This window comes from Phaseolus vulgaris, chromosome 3, assembly GCF_000499845.2.
Source record: "Phaseolus vulgaris cultivar G19833 chromosome 3, P. vulgaris v2.0, whole genome shotgun sequence".
Taxonomy (NCBI): Eukaryota; Viridiplantae; Streptophyta; class Magnoliopsida; order Fabales; family Fabaceae; genus Phaseolus; species Phaseolus vulgaris.
In genome coordinates, this window is record NC_023757.2 from 45617636 (window position 1) to 45637405 (window position 19770).

The 19770-nt window shown below is 29.7% G+C and overlaps 1 protein-coding gene across 1 annotated transcript; it reads left to right on the forward strand.

Annotated features, from left to right (window-relative positions):
- The first annotated feature begins 911 nt into the window (after positions 1 to 911).
- LOC137808130 ((S)-ureidoglycine aminohydrolase) lies at positions 912 to 10065 on the forward strand. The gene is made up of 13 exons (XM_068609086.1): positions 912 to 1137; positions 1342 to 1461; positions 2066 to 2153; positions 2245 to 2321; positions 3065 to 3104; positions 3203 to 3269; positions 4620 to 4705; positions 4962 to 5043; positions 5597 to 5653; positions 5782 to 5820; positions 9345 to 9415; positions 9654 to 9707; positions 9827 to 10065. The coding sequence occupies exons 1-13, from the start codon at positions 1104 to 1106 to the stop codon at positions 9900 to 9902; spliced, it is 891 nt and encodes a 296-aa protein (XP_068465187.1). The 5' UTR covers positions 912 to 1103; the 3' UTR covers positions 9903 to 10065.
- The last annotated feature ends 9705 nt before the right edge of the window (positions 10066 to 19770 follow it).

The following is a 19770-nucleotide window of genomic DNA, read 5'->3' on the forward strand; positions in this document are numbered from 1 at the left end:
AAATAAATTATTTCAACTATTTTTTTTATTTTAAAATCACGATTGATTTTTCCAATTCAAAATAATTAATTACATTTATCATATATACTAATATTAATATATATATATATGTCTAAGCTTCTTTTACAAAGTTAATGAAAAAACTACCTTGTCATAAAAATAAAAATAAATAAAATAAGAACCTTTTCACTATGTTATATACCAAACTTGTACTATTACCAAAATAATAGTTTATTTTTGTTAAAATATGAGAAAATTGTTTTTTGAGTTATCACTATTTTTATTATTGAAAAAATAAATAATTAAAAAATACCAAATAAAATTACAATTATTCAAATAAATAAAATCATTTTTATTTATATTTTTTTAACTAATTATCTTATCTATTTGCTTATTTTCCATAAAAAAAATTATTTTTCATTTTTAAGAAGAAAAAAGAGAGGACAAAAATAGATCAAATGCGAAGGAGAAATTAAATATGTTTTTAATTCTTATTGATTTTGTGTTTAACAATATATATCTTTAATTATCTTCATGCATTTTAATTTAACTCTATGATTATAAAATTAGTTATTTCTGATAAAAAAAATGGACAGTTGTTTTATTTTCTGAGAAAAGTTAATTTTGTAGTGTCGCTATTTGAGTCATAATTTTATCATCATAGAAACATAAAACATGAATTAAAAAGTATTTAAATAATAATAAATTAAAGGTTAAATAATTTTTAAATTCTTCTATTGAGATGATTTTTTCAATTTGATATCTTTGAACGATTTTAATTTGATTTCAATATTTTTTTTAAAAAAGTACTATAATCCTTCTTTTAAGTTTGTAGGCTTTGAACCTAAATTAAATTAAAAGGACAAAGAAAGGCAGCATAGATAAAATAATACAAAAGATTCGAATAGAGTATTCATGGCCCATGGCAGATTCCATATTGCAATTATTATTGTATTGCTATCATCGTATCAGCGTGCTTTGTATTTGTAGGTCTTAAGGAATCTTTGTTCAGTGCTTCCGAGTCCGTGACACACATCCACATCCACACTTTCATCTGAGCCACTCTTCTCAGTCCAAACACTTTCTCCATTTCTCATCTGAAAATGCGGAGCATCTTTGCGCTTCTCCTTATTCTTGGTACCCTCTTCTCTCACTATTTTGTCATGTACTCTGTTTGGCTGCTGAAAGGAACGAAATAAGGCACCAACAAACACCCTAATATATATACTGTGCTGTAATTTTTTTTATTTTTTTGTTGGTTTTCTTGGTTGCTAAAAGGAGGAGTTTTGGTGGTTGAAGAGTGTAGGAAATGACTTGATTTATGTTTTGTTGATTCTTCAGGCTTGTTCAAGGATGCATTTAGTGAAGAAGGGTATTGTTCTGCTCCTTCTGCGGAAGCGAAATCAAAACCTCTTTATTGGAAAGTCGACAACCCCACTCTCTCTCCTATTCACCTCAAAGGTTAGTCAACTGTTTTTCTTATACTATTTTTCTTTCGTATCTTAAAAAAAATATTATTACGTTGATGTAAATTGTTTAATGGAGATGCAAACAAAGACTGCTGGTGGTTACTGATTAGATTTCCCTTGATTTGTTTTAGTAGACGGGAGTTTTGTGTCTATCTATGTCAATAGAGGGTCTTTCTATGCGTTTTAGTTGCAAAGAAATTATGTAAATGCTTTATAAAAAGTGTTAGGTGCATAATAAAATATGAGACCGTACAGTTTTGTAGCAGCAGGCTTGTGTGCTTTGTTAACTCAAGAAGTTCACAAGGTTTTGGACACATGACTTTTTCCTAAGATGTGGATTTCAAATTACTATTATATTATTATTTTGGTTGCTGAAAGGACTGGCTTAAGAGGTGAAGTGTGACACTTGACTACCAGGGTTGATTATTATGATTCTTTCTTGAGTTGTGATATATTTGTAAATTATAATGAACTATATGTGAAGGTTGTTTAGATCTCAAAGTTTCTGTTGCTGTTGAGTCTTTTAGACTATTTTCATGAAAAGAACTTTGCAGTGAATTTGTTTTGGACTGAGTTTACTTTGTTTTTGTTTGCAGATTTACCTGGATTCACACGCAGTGTTTACAAGAGTTCTTATGCTTTGATATCACCTGAAAGTCATGTATATGGCCCATTGCCTGATTGGTACTCTTGACTTTCTTTATTTGTTTTAGTTAAGATTTTAAGCCTCTTCATTACCCTTTTGTTGTGTAGTAACTTTACATTTCTTTGACAGGAGCGACACAACTGGGGCATATTTAATTTCACCGGAAATGGGTTCACACTTTATAATGTACCTAGCTAAGTTGAAAGGTTTGATTATGATTTATTTCACTAAATCTATTATATTTACCAAGTTGCCTGGGTATATTGTGATTATGCATCATATACAATTATGCATCATTTGGATGCCACTTTATTTCTTCCTTCAGTATCTGAATCATATGGGCTATTTACAAGCCTCCTAACATTAGATCAACATTTTTGAGAAAAGAAGTCTGGCATGGAAAATATTGAACCCTAAGAAAGATAATGAAAAAAAAAATTACCCTGTATAGGTAATTGCACCTCAGAAAATCTGGGTTCATCCCTCAGGATTCTCTGTATAGTCCAAACTAATATTTCTCTGGTCCAATGCTACCCGTCAACTGCTTTCACATATTTCAACTCTACAAAGCCTGTGAGTGGCTTGTAAGTTGTTACTGTACCTTAACAAAATATCTTCCTTTCATGATTCTGTGCCACTGTGTCTGGTTCCCTGTTTGTTTCATTGTCCTGGATGGAACCAACCTCCATAAGAAATATACCACTGGTCTTTTGTTTCAGCCTAACTTTTAATGTTTGGCAATATCTTATTTGCTTCTCTTTTTAGGGATCAAAACGATATAGGGTTACAATTTCAATCATATCCTCCAAGTCTCCATTTACACTTTCCCTTAACTCCCATGGACATTTCATTTGTGATGTTTGATGTTTTATGTATGGTGCCATTCACAGTTATCCCTGAAACTGAATTTTGTGGTACACTTTTGATAAGTGCTTTGCCTCTTTTCTAGATAATTCAAGATCAGGACTACCCCTGCCTGGTGTGGAGAGGTTGTAAACATGTTATTTCTCCTTTTCAGTTTCTGCATTCTACCCCTCCTCAATTTCTTGTCCATGACATTCCAAACCATTTAACATTGTATGTGTAGATTCATCTTTGTGGTCCAAGGTACCGTCACTGTTACTAATGCCACTGGAGTTAGCCAACTACTTAAGGTAATAGGTTTACAATTATTATTGTAAGTGTTTTTGTCAGTATGATCACCAATTTTGAGTACTGTTAAAAATTGATATTTGATATAAATTTCAGGTTTGGTTAATATGTTTTTTAAAGTAATATCATCACTTTTCTTAAAGTAATGAAAGAAGAAAATATTATTAGAAAGGAAAAAGAATCTGGAGGAGAATAAAATATCCTCCTTAAAAGAAATATAGTTGATGATAACGGCGGGCCAAGTTAGTCAAAAAATTAAACAGAACTTTCAGTTTCTTTTCGTATCACTAGTTACAATTCCCTTTGAAAAAATCTGAAGTAGGTCACCAAATGAAAGATACTATCTCATCCTATAAAAATATAAAGGGAAAAGAGAAACCCTTGATAATTTGGACATTCCTCTACTGTCAAATGCACCAGCGAGCTGCACGAGCCACTCATTACTAGAAACTTTAACTCTCATCATTCCACTTGTACCCTTCGGAACATATAACAAGAAACTGCTTCCCAAGGTGTAATGATACACCCAGTGTTCCCCTGTAATCACTTAATGCAAACACAAGCAAAAGGCTGTTTTTGAACTATGGCTACGCTTAAATCATATATCAGGAAAAAAGGCTTTCACATATCGTTTCCCTCTACCAGTATTTATGCACTTGTGGGAATTCCATAAGAATTATGTTAGCTTCAGGAAATATGTTACACATGATGTATTCTTACTACTGTTTTTTTTTCCTTATAATTTTGGTTACATTTTTCTTAGATCCAGATCATTATTTAATGCTGTAGGTTAGCTTTGACACATAGGTTTTCTATTTATAGAGCAGAAGATTCCAGAGGCATTGAAATTGGACTTAAATTCAAGATAAAATCCTTGAAATGTTTTTATATAAAAATAAAAGCTGTTTGCTATTGCTTCAAAATTTTATTTCTTATAATGTGCTATTACTATTTTTCAATGCTAGAGAGCTTTATGCTTTAATAATTATGATAGGGAAATTATATGACAAAAGGGAAAAGGGAAGCAATGCATGCTTAAGTTGATTGCAGCTTATGATATTATTTCTTATTTGTCCTACTGTATTGCAAGATCGGCTCCTTTGGTGAATCCTCTTATTTTTCCGGTCATAGGAAGTAATAATAGAAATTCATATTTCCCTCATGTGTGATACTTATAATGTAATCAAAGATTAGTAAAAATACAGTTCAACCATTACAATTGCAGTGGCTTTCTTCAATTCATGTTTTTGTCTGGCTACTAGCTTTTATACCATTTTCTTATGGAAGTTTAGATAATCACTATATTTTCTGTGAAGCCTATAAAAAAATTCATATAATGTTTTTAATTCCAGGTGGATTCATATGCTTATTTTCCTCCAAATTTTGACCATTCAATTGAAACTGATGCACTTGCTACTATTGTGGTATTTGAACGAAGGTTTGTAATTTTTACTTCCCCCAATTGCAATTTTTATGTTTCATCTCCATCGCCTTGCCATTATCAGAATCCGTGCATTTAATTATGATTATTATGCTGAAAATAGATTGATCCATTTGATATTTCAAGATTATTTTATAAGTAGTCACAATATAAATTGCTATAGAATGCATATTATATTTTTGTGTACATTCAAATAGTGAGCTGTAACGAGTACTCTAATGACTTGAGTATGAAAATGTCTATAATCTTTCAGATATTCTTCACTGCCAAATCATATCCCGGAGCCATTGGTTGGTTCAACTGATAAGCAGCCACTCCTCGAAACTCCAGGCGAGGTAAGTTAACTCCAATATACTGAAAAGCAGTTTGCTTTATTTCATCTTCTTTTTCTTTGCTTTAAATTCAGGGATTATATTTTCCAATTTAGGATGATCGTTCATAAAAGAACATTTATGTCAATGTTATGTCTATTAACGTTGCATGGAGCAATACTTATGTGCTTTGGTTCATGCCACTTGTCATTAATGTAGTTGTGTTTATTACTCTAAACATGCAAGCATATTTTTTCTGTTACACCCATCAATTCAGATAACTTTCTGAAAGTCTATGTTTAGTAACTGATACAAGTCACTATATGATTTTAAACTATTTTGATATATGTGTTGAGAGTTATCCTCAATAATCAGGTCTCTCTGCTCTCTCTTTATCTATCTGAGGTTTTTGAACTTTTGTTCGCCAAGTCACTATGATTTTAAACTATTTTGATATATGTGTTGAGGGTTATCCTCAATAATCAGGTCTCTCCGCTCTCTCTTTATCTATCTGAGGTTTTTGAACTTTTGTTCTGCTGTATCTTAAGCTTTTAATTCTATCTGTATGCTTTGTCAGATTTTTGAACTGCGGAAGCTAATTCCAACATCTTTGGCATATGACTTCAATATCCACGTAAGCTCAAACCTTTCATGTACTTATTCTTTTGGCACAGTCCGTTATTTATTACATTATACAGTTTTCATATGATCATGGTTTCTGGTAAATTTCTGTAAATGTTACTGATGAACCCATGACTACAGATAATGGATTTTCAACCTGGAGAATTTCTTAATGTGAAGGTAATTTGTCTCTCTGCCTGTACCATACTGATGTGGATATGTTATGTATGTATGCGTTAGAGTTGCATTAAGATTGTGGGTCTCTACAATGGGGATATGGTAATAAGTTACCTCTCTTTTGTTGGACAAATCTATGATTGGTAGCTAAATAAACGATGTTCAAGAAGCAAATGAATGACTATCCTTGGGCAGATTCTAGCCACCTTTAATTTGTGATCAATGCTCTTTCTTGAAGCCTATTTAAGGGAGAATTGAATGATGTTTTGTCTCATCCTCATTTCATCCAATCTCTTATTTGGTGTAACTTTTCTTTATAATTTCTAGAGAGAAATTTGGATATGTTTTACTTCTATTAAGTGAGTGATAGTTGTTTTTCCCTAACAAGTTGTGAGGGATTGAAATAACTATATTCTTTCTAGTGTGATCCTTCTCACTTGTGTATGGATATAACCTATAGTGAGAGAATCACATCAACATTGGTGTTCATTTTATATTCATTTTTACTCATTCATACTTTTGTTGCAAGACAAATTATGATTTGACATTTCCCAATAGAGATATCTCCTAGAATCTGAGCTAGCCAAACTCATCCTTAAGCAAGAGGATGATTGTGTAAATCTTACAAGGGCTACATTAGCTATATTTCTAGTCAATTTGGAACAATGCTGTTAAATAACCATTAGTGTCATCATGATGCTGCAGCGTGATTTTTTGACCCCTCCACCATGGGCAACTTGTTAAGAGAGGCTTGCTATGGGTGGTGTCAAAGGTCGCAATGATGTGTTTACATGGCAAAATTTTGGCCCTTAACCGTATTCTTTCATTGATGACCTTGATGTTGGATCTCCACACATTCTCTCATGTCTAGGGCTGAACATCTAAAATGTAGATAAATGTGGGTGGTCCAAATAATAATAGCTCTTGAAGCCTAGCACTATACAAATGTGATTTAGGATAGAGTTTGTATTATCCTAGAATTTGGGCTTAAAACTTTCTGTCCTATAAGATTAGCTTGTAAGATGAGAATTGCTCATGCCTTACAAGGACTACAATAACACACATCTCTAGTCAATGTGATATAAACCATTAGGTTCCTAATACAATTCTAGTTGTGGGTACTACTCATGGTTAAATAATGGAAGCCCTATAAAATTAGCTTGTAAGATGAAATTGTTCATGCCTCACAAGGTCTACAATAACACACATCTCTAGTCAATGTGATATAAACCATTAGGTTCCTAATACAATTCTAGTTGTGGGTACTATTCATAGTTAAATAATGGAAGCCGTTATATAGTAGATAGTAGTCAATACTTTTATGACAATTTGATATTGAGAAGTTCAAGGGGCTGAACATCTAAAATGTGGGTGGTCAAATAATTACAGCCCTTCAGGCCTAGCACTAGACATCTAGAGTGTAGACAAATGTGATTTAAGACAAAGTTTGTATAATCCTAGAATTTGGCCTTAAAACCTTAATCCCATAAAATTAGCCTGTAAGATGAGGATTTCTCATGCCTCACAAGGACTACAATAGTCAAATCTCTACTTAATGTGAGATCTCAATAGTATCTAAACCATTAGGTTCCTAATACAATTCTAGTTGCAGGTTCTATTCATGGTTAAATAATACAAGCCGTTATAGTTATATAGTAGATAGTAGTCTATACATTTATGACAATTTGATATTGAGAAGTTCAATTGGAGTAATTTCTCACTATAGAAATTGAAGATAAAAGTAATTTTAAGGAAGGATAATAGCTTATCAACAATTGAAGGTAGCTTTACAACAATGTTTGTGTTGAATGTAAAAGGCTTAGCTCATAGTCTTTGTTATTCTGTTACTCTGTTATTATTTTCATCTATAAATAAACAATCTACACAAGGGATTTATCTTATTTTTCCTTTTTATTTTAATATGGTATCAGAGTCATTTAGAGTCTATCATAGCAAAAGTTTATTGAGGTTATCAAGTCACCTGCACGAGCTGAAGGGTCCCACGCATAAATGTGTAGTCCCACGCACGAGCTGAAGGGTCTCAACATACGGGGGGGGGAGGAGGGTGTTAGAGATCTCACATAAAGACATTTCATAGTATATAGGTGGATTTAGTCGGTTTTATAAGGTTGAATTAGGCTTAAAGTCTACTTCCTAATATGGTATCAGAGCATAGGTTGAGGAATCTGACTTTTCATTCTAGGAAAAGACATAAGAGTTCAATTTTATTTTTGTTCATGAAGTAGTGGAAGATGGAAAAATGACATGCCAAAGATTCATCCAAGAATCGAGTAGATGTCTTGACTAAGCTTGTAAATGTTGACATGGTGTAGATCCTTGAATGGGCGATCCAAAACATAAATAGTGCAAAGGTGACTAGTGTGGAATGAATATTTAGGCTGAAAGCACATGAAGACATGATTAAATATCAGAGTCTTCAAGTGGGAGAAATGTTAAACAAGTCAATGGTTAGTAGCTAAATAAATAACTGGCAAGAAGCAAATGGATGACCATCCTGGTCAGATTCTAGTCACATTTAATTTGTGTTCGAAGCTCATTCTTGAAGCCTAGATTAGGATGGCTTGAATGACGTTATGTATCATCCCCATTTTATTCAATCTGTTACATTGTGTAGCTTTTTTAGAGGAAAATTGTAGGTGACTTTACTCCTATTGGATAGAGTGATGGTTGTTTTCTCCTAACAAGTTGAAAGTGATTGTAATTACTGTATTCGTTCGGGTGTGATCTTTCTTTCACCTGCTTGTGGATGTAGCCTTTAGTGGAAGAACCATATAATTCTTGGTCTTCATTTTATCTTATTCAACTTCTGTTGCAAGTCAAGTTATGATCTGAATTTCCGAACATCTTTTTACTTCGAGGACTTCTTATCGAATGATATAACTATGGTATAAATTGTAATAGTGTAATGTTATAGTATAGTCATACGAATATGCAATCATCCTTTATGACACACCTAATATATGAAGATTATGATCTATATTTTAATATTCAGTATCAGTTTTATCGTTAATTCTGATTTAATCGGCTTGGCAATAATTTGGTTTGGTTGATGTATACTTCTCATTCAACCAGTTATTTGAAGTTCCTATTTTTTCAATCATCAAATAAAAAATTAGTTTTTTAAGGTGATATCATGATTGAAACTTGTATAATTGAACTTGTTTAAACCAAGTTACTACTTGAAAAACGAGTAGTCTACTTTACTTGACAATGATGCTCAATTTTATCACTTACAGGACTACTTAATGTGATGTTATGCTATTCAAAACCTATCCTTATTACATTTTATCAAACTGATAAAAGTAAAAGGATAAACATCTTTAATACAAGTACCTCTTCCATAAAATTGTTTTTGAAGTCATTAGGGGCATTTTCTTTTTAATGTTATGATCTATGGTACACCTCTTTTAAGTTATTCATACACAAGTCTAGGAGAGAGTTTGTTTGTCTTCCAACTAAAGTTGAAAAACCTTTTTAAATTTTTATTAATCTTGTGGCTTTTGCAGGAGGTTCATTATAACCAGCATGGCTTGCTGCTATTGGAAGGGCAAGGCATTTATCGTTTGGGTGATAGCTGGTAAGAGTTCTAGATCTAACCTGTCAAAAAATGGTCTGAATGTTGCATGAAGTTCTAGCTAGTGGCATTACACATTCTATTTTGTTCTATGTGGTGTCTGCCAGATTATGTCTTCAATTAGTTTTGTTGGAATATACTATTGTTTAAGATTTTTCCAAGATTTATTTGTTACATGATATTTAGCTCATATCATTAAGAGCTGTGACTTTACATTGGTGATTTTTCTTTCTGTGAATAGGTACCCAGTTCAGGCTGGTGATGTCATTTGGATGGCACCATTCATCCCGCAGTGGTAACTTAAACTGTTATATATTACTGACTACATTCTTAAGGATTAATTATTACATTATATGTAACTTTCATATCGTTTTGCAACATGCTGAATGATACAATGTGCTGTTATGATATCAGGTATGCTGCCCTAGGGAAAACAAGAACACGGTATCTTATATACAAAGACGCCAACAGGAGCCCATTGTCATTGTAATTGTGATTGTAATTGTTGATGGAGGTTAGAAAAATGATATGGAGGACAGTGACCCTCTTCTTATGTAGTGATTTAAATAAAGGGCTGAATGCATTTAACTATCTATCATGTGAACTTATTGAACAAACACAACTGAATGCATCTTGGGCAATTTCTTCCTCCACCTCCATAATTTTTCTTCATGCACCTCATAATTTTTATTTCCAAAACTATTCTTTGGCAAAGATGCAGATTTTTTTTCCATTTTCGAATTGTATGATTCGTAAATACATTTTCGAAGGTATTTCCGAATCTAGAAAATACATCCTGAATTGGAGAATTCAGAATACAAATATCAAAATGTATTTTTTTTTATTTCAAATTTTACAGTTTGGAACGTAGGTTCGAACTCATAAAATATATTCCGAGCTCTAAAATTTGGGATAATTTTATTTTATATTTCGAATTCTAGAATTTAAAAGTTAAGTTTTTAGTGACTTAAAAGTGAATGTGGCCCTTAGGTAAAACACTATCATCCTAACATGATAGGTGTGACTAAGGGATGAACCAAAATTAATTCTTTATAAGGTAGGTAATATTTGGAGCAAGTCTTATTAAATGTAGAGGTAATATGATGAAATGGATCTCGTAAAAATTAAAGTCAATAATATAATGAAGGATATTTATCTATATTTACACTAAAGTAATTATATATATATATATTCTTGTAAAAATATATTGATCGGATTGAATTAAACTGAATAATTTTTTGTTTGGTTCATTTTGCGTACGACTTATATAGATTTAGACCGAGCCATTTGTAAGTGGATAAATTAGTCTGTTTTATTAAAAAAATATTATATTTAAATGACTAAACTAATATTATTTTTGCTAAAACATAAATGTATTATAATTTGTATATCAAGTTATTTAATCTAAAAACTAAAATTAATTAGACTAACGTGATTTATATTTTAAAATTATTTTTTATTTAAAAAAATAGATAAAATAATCCGTTATCTTGATGAAATCGGATAAGAATAAACCTTAAAATTCACGATTACTTAAAATTTATAGTGGATAAACAAATATTTTTCACACATTAATCTATTAAGTGGAATCAGTGAGATGAAATAAACCGAATAACCCATTCAACTGGCTTATATTTTTCTATAACCAAATTCATTATTTGGCTTCACCTTGAAGCACTAGAAAGGAGGCTGGAAAAACTGTAGTTTCTTCATTCATGGTCAATAAAAGTAAAATTGGTTGTTTGAAAAGTAGGGGTTGTGAAAGCACATAGAAAAAAAATAAAAATCCTTATTACTATTTAGGATTGTGTGGTATATATAAAACCCAAAAGCACCTAAAGAGAGATAAAAAATTGTGCCATGGCTAAGGGATCAAAGAATTTGGAATCCCTTTTACTCAAATCTTTGTTCCGGTGGCCATAACAACATTATCAACAAAAAAGTTTAATCTTTCTGTGGTTATAATCTAGGGGCCAATCAAAGGCAATTGGAATATGGATTAGTGATTGGTAAAAATAATAATAAAATTTACATAGAAGCACATATTCTTATTGCACATATATTATTATGATAAACACATTATTGGTCCACTTTGCCCTGAAAAAGTATTTGATCTTTTAGGAGAAGTTTAATATGAGAGTTGAGAAGATAAAAATTGGTGAGATTTGAGATGGTGAGGACAATGGATATAATGAAGCAAAGAGAGAGACAGTCCTTCACCCTGGAAGCACAATGTGGGACCTAGGGTGTAGGGGTGTCATCAGTGGTGGCTAGGGATATGCAAGAATTTATGATGGAGTAGGGTTCTTAGGATAATGATTAATGTTTTATGTTTAGTGGTAGGAGTATTGTACCCACCAGACCAGATCTTGCACTAGGATCCACTTCAAACCAAACTCCAACCAGCATCATTTCTAACTTCCAATTTTATCCATTCCTTCTATACATCTTTGGATAATCATTAATGGACATTCAAAATATTAATTTAATCATATAGACTCTCACTTTAATTTAATCCAAAAAATCATTAATAAATATTTAAAATGTTAATTTATTAATATAAATTTTATAACTAACTTAATTTTATTATATTTTTTATAAGATGTGAGATAGGATAAGAAAAAAACTAACTTCATATATATAATTAATGTTAAGAAAATAAATTAATTATATTAAATTTGTTTAATATCTTAATATTCTTTCTAAAATTTTCAATTTGTACAAATAAATTAAAAGTCAAATATAAGATATTAAAAATGCACTATTTTAAGAAAATGCGTCTTTCATTACGTTGATTTCAAAAATATGTAATTCTTGGACTTAAATGAGTTCAAACCTATTTTTCTTGTTGGGTGTATCTATAAAATTGTCTATAAGTTGCTATCAAGGAGGCTAAAAAAAAGTTTTACATGGGGTCATTGATCTTAGACAAACAACTTTCTTAGAAGGAAGATGTCTTATGGTTAGTGTGTTGATAGCGAATGAGACTTTGGATGAGGTAAAGAGAACAAAATCTACATTCTTATTCTTAAAGGTGGATTATGAAAAGACATATAACTCACTGAAGTGAGATTTTCTCTACTACATGCTAGAAAAGCTTGGTTTTGGATGAAAATGGGTTGGATGGATCAAAGCATGCCTAGAGTTTGCGTCTTTGTCCATCTTGTGAATGAGTGCCCAATAAAGGAATTCAAACCTGGGAAGGGTCTTAGACAGGGTGATCCATTTGCTCCTTTTCTGTTCTTGATAGTGGCAAAGGGGTTGGCAAGAGCTGTCAGACAAGAAGTACATAAGGATATGTTACAAAGCGTGAAGGTTGGGTCTAAAGAATTAAGGTTAATATGTTACACTTTGCGGATGATACTATTTTCTTTTGCAAGGATAGTTCCCATAACATTATGATTATTAAATCTATCCTAAGCTGCTTTGAGTTGGCATTAGGACTTAAAGTTAACTTTTCTAAGAGTAGACTTGGAAATGTGGTTGTAAATCATTTCCATTTACGTTTGTATTCGTATATTCTTAACTGTGAAATTACGAAAGTTCCTTTTAAGTATCTGGGTTTGGAGATGGGTGGTAACCATTAGAGAGTGAGTTTCTGGAAAAATGTGAAAACTAAAATTCAGAAAAATCTGAATAGGTGGAAAGAAAAATTCTTATCTATGATTAATAGAGTTTGTATGTTGAGATCGGTTCTTTCATTGATTCCCCTTTTCTGTATATCCTTTTATGCTTGTGATCCTTACTATAAAGAAGTTAGAAACTTATGGGATTTGGAGAAAGACGATAAGAAAATTGCATGGGTGGCAAAAACATGTGAATCCAAAGAGAAAGGTGAGTTAAGGAATAAAAGATATAAGGCTCATCTATATATTGTCAATTTCTAACAGCTTTCGTCAAATCTCACAGTACCTCATCTATATATTGTCAATTTCATTTTCATTAAAATGTGGTCAATTCTTCTATAATAGATACATGTGTATCGATGTCATTACTTTTTTAAATAGATTATAAGATGATGCGCATGAGGCAACAACACCCTATCCCTGGAAACCATCACTGATACAAAACAAGACTTTACATTACTAAAATAATAGTAATTGACCAAAAATAATAATAATAAAATATGATGATGACGATTTTACAAATAAATTCACACTTGTTATATAATGGATGTAATATGTATTGATTATCTCTTTTAATTTATTCACAATATCATAATGATATTTCTTTATTCATCTCCTCTGGCATTATTGTTTCCTTTCCTTTCATTATCATACATCTCTTCTACTCAGCCACAATGTTTTCACTTTTCTTTTTCCTTCCACTACCATTGCATCTCTTCCTGTTATAACCATATTCTACCTTTGATTTAGATTCTCAACTACTCATTATTAGGACACCTTAAAGTTGATTGAGATATGTGTGAATCTTGCGTGCACATTCTAATATAAAGTTTTTTACTATTTTAAATCTTTGTTTCTTGTGTATTAAAATTTGAGATTTAAACTGTTTTTTATTATTTTTACTTGTTATCATTCTTGTAAATTTGGATATTAAGTTTCTCAAGGTGGTTTGATCATGATGTAGAAATTAAAAAATATGGTATTTTAAAAGGAAATCCCATGCTGAATGGCGTTTGTAATTCTAAGCAATGTAAGATAAAGTCACTCTCAATGTAGAGGATAACACATTCAACATTAATTATTAAACAACGTGAAAACTTTCCCCTATCACTATCACTTATTGGTTTACTAATCAATGAAAAACATTTAAAAACAACTTGTGTAAATCCATGAGTGGATAATAAGATTATGGAACAATCATTACAATATACCTTTTATTTTATTCAAAAATAACTTTAAACTTATCTCAATCTTGTAAAAATGAAGAGTGATACTATATGTCTAACAAACTTTAGTTAAGATAAATTTTAAATGACTCTGATATTATATTAAGAAGTGAACTTTAAACTTAACTAAACACTACAAGAAAATCACTAAATAGAAACCAATCAAAATAATTAGTTACTATTTGACTAAATTAGATATCATTTTACAAACTAAAAAAATTATTGGTATCTAAAATAATTTCGATTATTAATAAAAAAATTATAAAATTGTTTTTAAATTCATATTTAATTATTAGCTACTAATTACTTTAGATTATAAATTAGTCTCTATTAATCTTTTAGAGACTAAGGTTAATTTACAATATAGAATATTAGTAATTAAAACCTTTTAGATACCAATTTATAAATTTAGAAACCATTTTATAATTTTTTTATTAATAATAGAAACCACTTTAGATACTATTTTTTTTTATTTCGAAGTATCTAAGTTAGTTAATATAATCACTAATTATTATTTTTCTAAATTTAATTACTATTTAATTATTTTTTATAGTAAAATATTATAAAATCGATTTATAATATATTATAAAATATTTTTATTTTTTAAGTGATTTTTATTTTTTTTTTACGATAATTTTTGGACCTTTCTCCTAGTCTGCTCTTAATTTCTCTTCGTTGTGCTGAGTGCATGGGCGAACCAGCAGGGTGCCAAAATCTTGTTTGATATCAATGACCAATTAGAATCATCATATAAAGAAGCCGAAGTTTCAAATCCTTTGAAATGTTGTTAGTTATATCTCATTCCAGCGCCCAAAAGATCAAATTCATGAAAAATACAAGAACATGCAAAAGTATGTGCTAGACCACTACGAGTTTCCTCTTTGACACCATGGCAACTAATAACTAGAACTTTGGTTTCATGAAGATCTATACGCAATTAATGAACAAAATAGCAAATTAGTGACTTTTTCTACTAGCCACTGATGCTATGCAAGCATTTGAGTAGATGGTAGCAGCACGCGTGCAGTATGCGAGTTCTAGTTATATATTATATTATATATCATGGTCCGAGATATGCTGTATATTTGGTTGGGTAATTAATACAAACAAGAATGGATTTCTACCTTTTAAGATGCTTGCACATAATGGAACCATTTTACCATTTTTTTAATGAAAACGAAGGAATGACAATGTGGAAAGGAAAGTAAACTAATGTACATTATTTTGCCTTTATGTAATTTTTTAATTTGATTGTTGAAGCGGAGTAAGTTGTTTCCCAAGACCTAAATTTGTGTATTCTCCTGTGTAAGAATATGGAACTAATGATCAGCACCAATGCAAATTGCTTAAGCCTCTCTATTAAATATTTCTTCTTCATCCTTAAACTTTGGCTTTTCATTATAATAAATGAAGTGACAATGAAGCCATAATCATTTCCTAAGAAATATGCTTTCCTTTTACTTTCTTAAATGTTAGAATTAGAATATATATGACTGTCATGTGTGAAGGGATTCTCTTATTCGAAAGGTATAGGTTTTGCTGGGATGCGTGAACAAACCTGATGGAATCAGTGAATTTCATAGCCATGGAAAGAGGGTATGTTTATGGCCATAGCTTGAAGATTTCAGTGAGAAAGTTAGTTATAAACTAATTATTAAATATTGAGTGGAAACCTGTGACTGTGAATTCAAACAAAATCTAATTAGTGGGGTTTTGGGCTAGCTGAAAGTACTATATATAGTATATATTTGTGTGGTGTATCTCATGGTCTTTTTAACTCAGAAAGTCCGAGTTAACTACCGAGTTAAATTCATAAAATAATGAAGATTTTACATAAATTAATTGGAAAAAAAATTAAATATTTGTTGTTGATAAGTGTTATTTCTAAGCTAACGCGAGCTAAGACTTTTTATGTTATCATGAATAGTGTTTTTGGATTATCATGACATCTTTTTTTAGTTGATGTTATTTAAGGTTGTTTTCTACCAAAATTGATAAAATCTTACTTTTGGTTGACACCATTTGAGATTATTTTTTGTCAACATTGATAAAAAGGTAAGTCAATGTTATTTACCAAAATATAGGCACCATAACCAACAATGTTTAATAAAATTAGCTAATCATATAAAACGAGTATGTTATGGGGATTAAAATCATTTTAAGCCCTAAGAAAAATACTTTTTTAAACAATATTAATTCGTCTGAGCCAAAAATTACACCAAATTGATTTTCTATTTTACATTTAAATTCAACATTTATTACCGTTATATGTGTATCTTATTATACTATTTGTTTTTAATTTTATTAAGAGTTTTCTTTACCTTTATGATAAATAACTTTAAGAAAGTAATTTAATTTTATAAAGAATTGGAAATATTTGATAATAAATATATTGTTCGGATAAGGAATTTTGAATTAAATTGAGATTGCAGAATATTTTTGAGTAGTTTAATTACTTAAAAGGATAGAATTTCAAAATCTAAAAAAAGAGAGTAAGAATTTGAAAATTCCACACTCTAAATTTCATGTATATTTTTTTACCTATTATCTCACCTTGGTTTTAACTGGGGTTTTGTGGATCAGCTAAGACTCAAAAATTGTCGACTTGATTAAATTTGGGGCATCGTGATTTCAATGTTATTTTTATTAATGTCAACGAAATCTTCTTTTAGATTGTAGATGGTGATTTTTCTGGTGACATTATTTCATTATTACTGTTGGTTAGTGTTATTTTTCAATTAACATTAGTCAGAATTTTCTCTGTCAATATCAATAATAAACACAATTATTTTAATTAGTATAAATTAAAATTATTTTTAGATGATATTGATTAAAGTTGTTTACTAACATTGATTGTTATTTTTTAATCAACTTAAGTCAAAAATTCAAGAAGTTGACCAAAGGTTATGTTTTCAACCAATGTCAATGATGATGTTTTTATTTATATTAATAAAAATTATTTTGTTGTTGTTGACATTGTTAGGATTATATTTATTTTCATTTTTGTGTTGAAACTAGCTAGGATTTTCTTGATGAATGTTGAGAAACTATTTTTTTAAATCAACATATAATTATTTTTTGTTGATATTTGTAATAATTTAATACAATGTTATTTTTTTGTCTAAAGTTTGTGAGAATGAGTTAGTAATACTAACTGAGACAAAATTCGACTAGCGTTAAGTTGTTTTTTTTTTTTTTCAACATCACCTTAAATTTTGTAATCAAACTGCCATATGCTGAAAAGTAACATTGACATCAGTTATTCCACTTTCATAAAAAAAAATGACATCGACAAATGTCAATTAAAATAATCAACAATTAAATTTTTAAAATTCTTTAATCAAATGCAAGATTAACCGAAGAAATTGTACCTATTTATCTTGAGGTCATATGCTAAATGACACTTACACCCCTTATAATTTTTAAAATTTACATTCATTTTGTTTATGATTTTATTAAAATAAATTTCATACCCCAATAGTTTTTAAATAGATATTTAGTCCTATCATGTTTTTAATAAATGAAATTAATCTCCTTTACGTTCTTAATAAAGTTACACATATCTTTTATTTCATTTAAAAATAACATATTAAATAAATTTAAATAAAAAATTATGAAAATTTAAAAATATAAAAATTAAAAATAGTATTAAAAAATATAATAATTTAATTTGAGCAGTTTAATTTTGGATCATCTATGTAACATGGAACTCGTGTTCCGTCCATAATAACAACTATTACAATCTCGCAAATGAGATTAGTCTTTAACCTAATGGAAAGGGATAAACTTATTATAGGACAGAAAAAAAAAGAGAACACTCTAATTTTAAAACAAACATTTACTTCTCTTATGCTATTAATTATAAAGTAAAATTCATACTCTATTTTTTATGTCTATTTTATTAAAATCATATGTAAATATAATAATTTAATAAATTTAATCATATATTTTATAGATGTTTCTTTATTTTTATATTTAAATGATATTTTTTTTGAAAATTATATTTTTTGAAAATTATATTTTTTGAAAATTATATTTTTTATATGTTTATAAGACAATGTGTAAGGTATAAGTTTTATAATTTTTTTAATATAAAATAACTAAAACCTTTAATTTATTGTCCATCATTTTTAATATGTATTTTAAATATTTAATATTTAATTTAAATTTGATTTAATATAATACTTTTATATAAAATAAGAGTGACGAGTGCCATTTCTTAAAAATATAAAAAAAACGCAAGTGTCACTATTAAAAGCATTAAAAAATATCACATAACATTATTTCAAAAGTTTCTCTTTAAATTATTGATCCAAAGACTAATACTGGTACTGTAACTTTTATTGACACAATAAGTTAAACAACATGCGATTGCATGTTGAAATATTATACAGAAAACCAGCTATGTTTTCATATGGAGTTGTTTTGCATCTTTCGATTTCTTTGATGCATTCTTTGGAACTCGATGTCACTAGAAAATAAAAAACTTAGTTGGAAAAAATCACTCTCAACAAATCTGTCTCACAGCAGCTATGTGACTCAATAACTCAGTATATATAGCTCGAAACAAACAGAACAAAACACAACGAAACAAGGTAAAAATCTTTACAAAAGTTAAGAGAATGAAAAAAAAAAACGCTACTTAGTAAATTGTTGGATATGAAGTCAAGATCAATTGGGTTGTACTGATTAGACACCATGTTTCGTGAGTGAGCTTAATCATTGTGTCCTTTTTATAATCTCTATTTAAAGAGATAATTGTACCTGTAATTGGTGTACAATAGAACATAATGAAAACTTAGTTGTTGCCCGTGTGATGTAGGTTGCAGTTGACGACCGAACCACGTTAAATCATGTGTTGTTTATTTTCTGCAGTTGAGTGTGATGCTTCCCTGTACGTTTTTCAATCATAAATAATGTGTTTCCACCCCTTTTTTTCGTCAATTGCAAGTAAAAATGAATGATGTTTTGCACAAGACAGATGCTTTGTTGGAAAATGGTTTAATACTCCACCTATTTCAAAATAACTTCAATTTTAGTTATATACAAAAAGATTTATCGACATTCTCACATCTTAAAGGTGATTAAACAGTTTTCAACTGAGAAGGACTATTAAAGATATACACAAATTAGTTAAAGCTTAGTTTCATAAAAAAATAGTTATATTTTGATATTCTTAGAAAATTATCTTCTCATCAGCTCAATAATTTCTAACCATATCACTTAACATATAATTTCTGTTGTTAATTCCCACTTACATTTAGGTAAATGAATGAAGTAATGAAGGCTAATGACTAAAAGGCAAGCCATAGCAATCTAATTGGAGAAAGTTCAGAAAAAAGTCAAAAAGGCACAATGGATTATTCGCGTTGATTCCTGGTGTTCTTTTTATTTGTGAGATCCTCTCTCCTTCTCTCCTTTTTAACGAGTATGTTGTCTCTTGTGATGATATAAAAAGAAAGCAAAGCATCTTTTACACATGATATGATCTTATGAATGGCGAAGA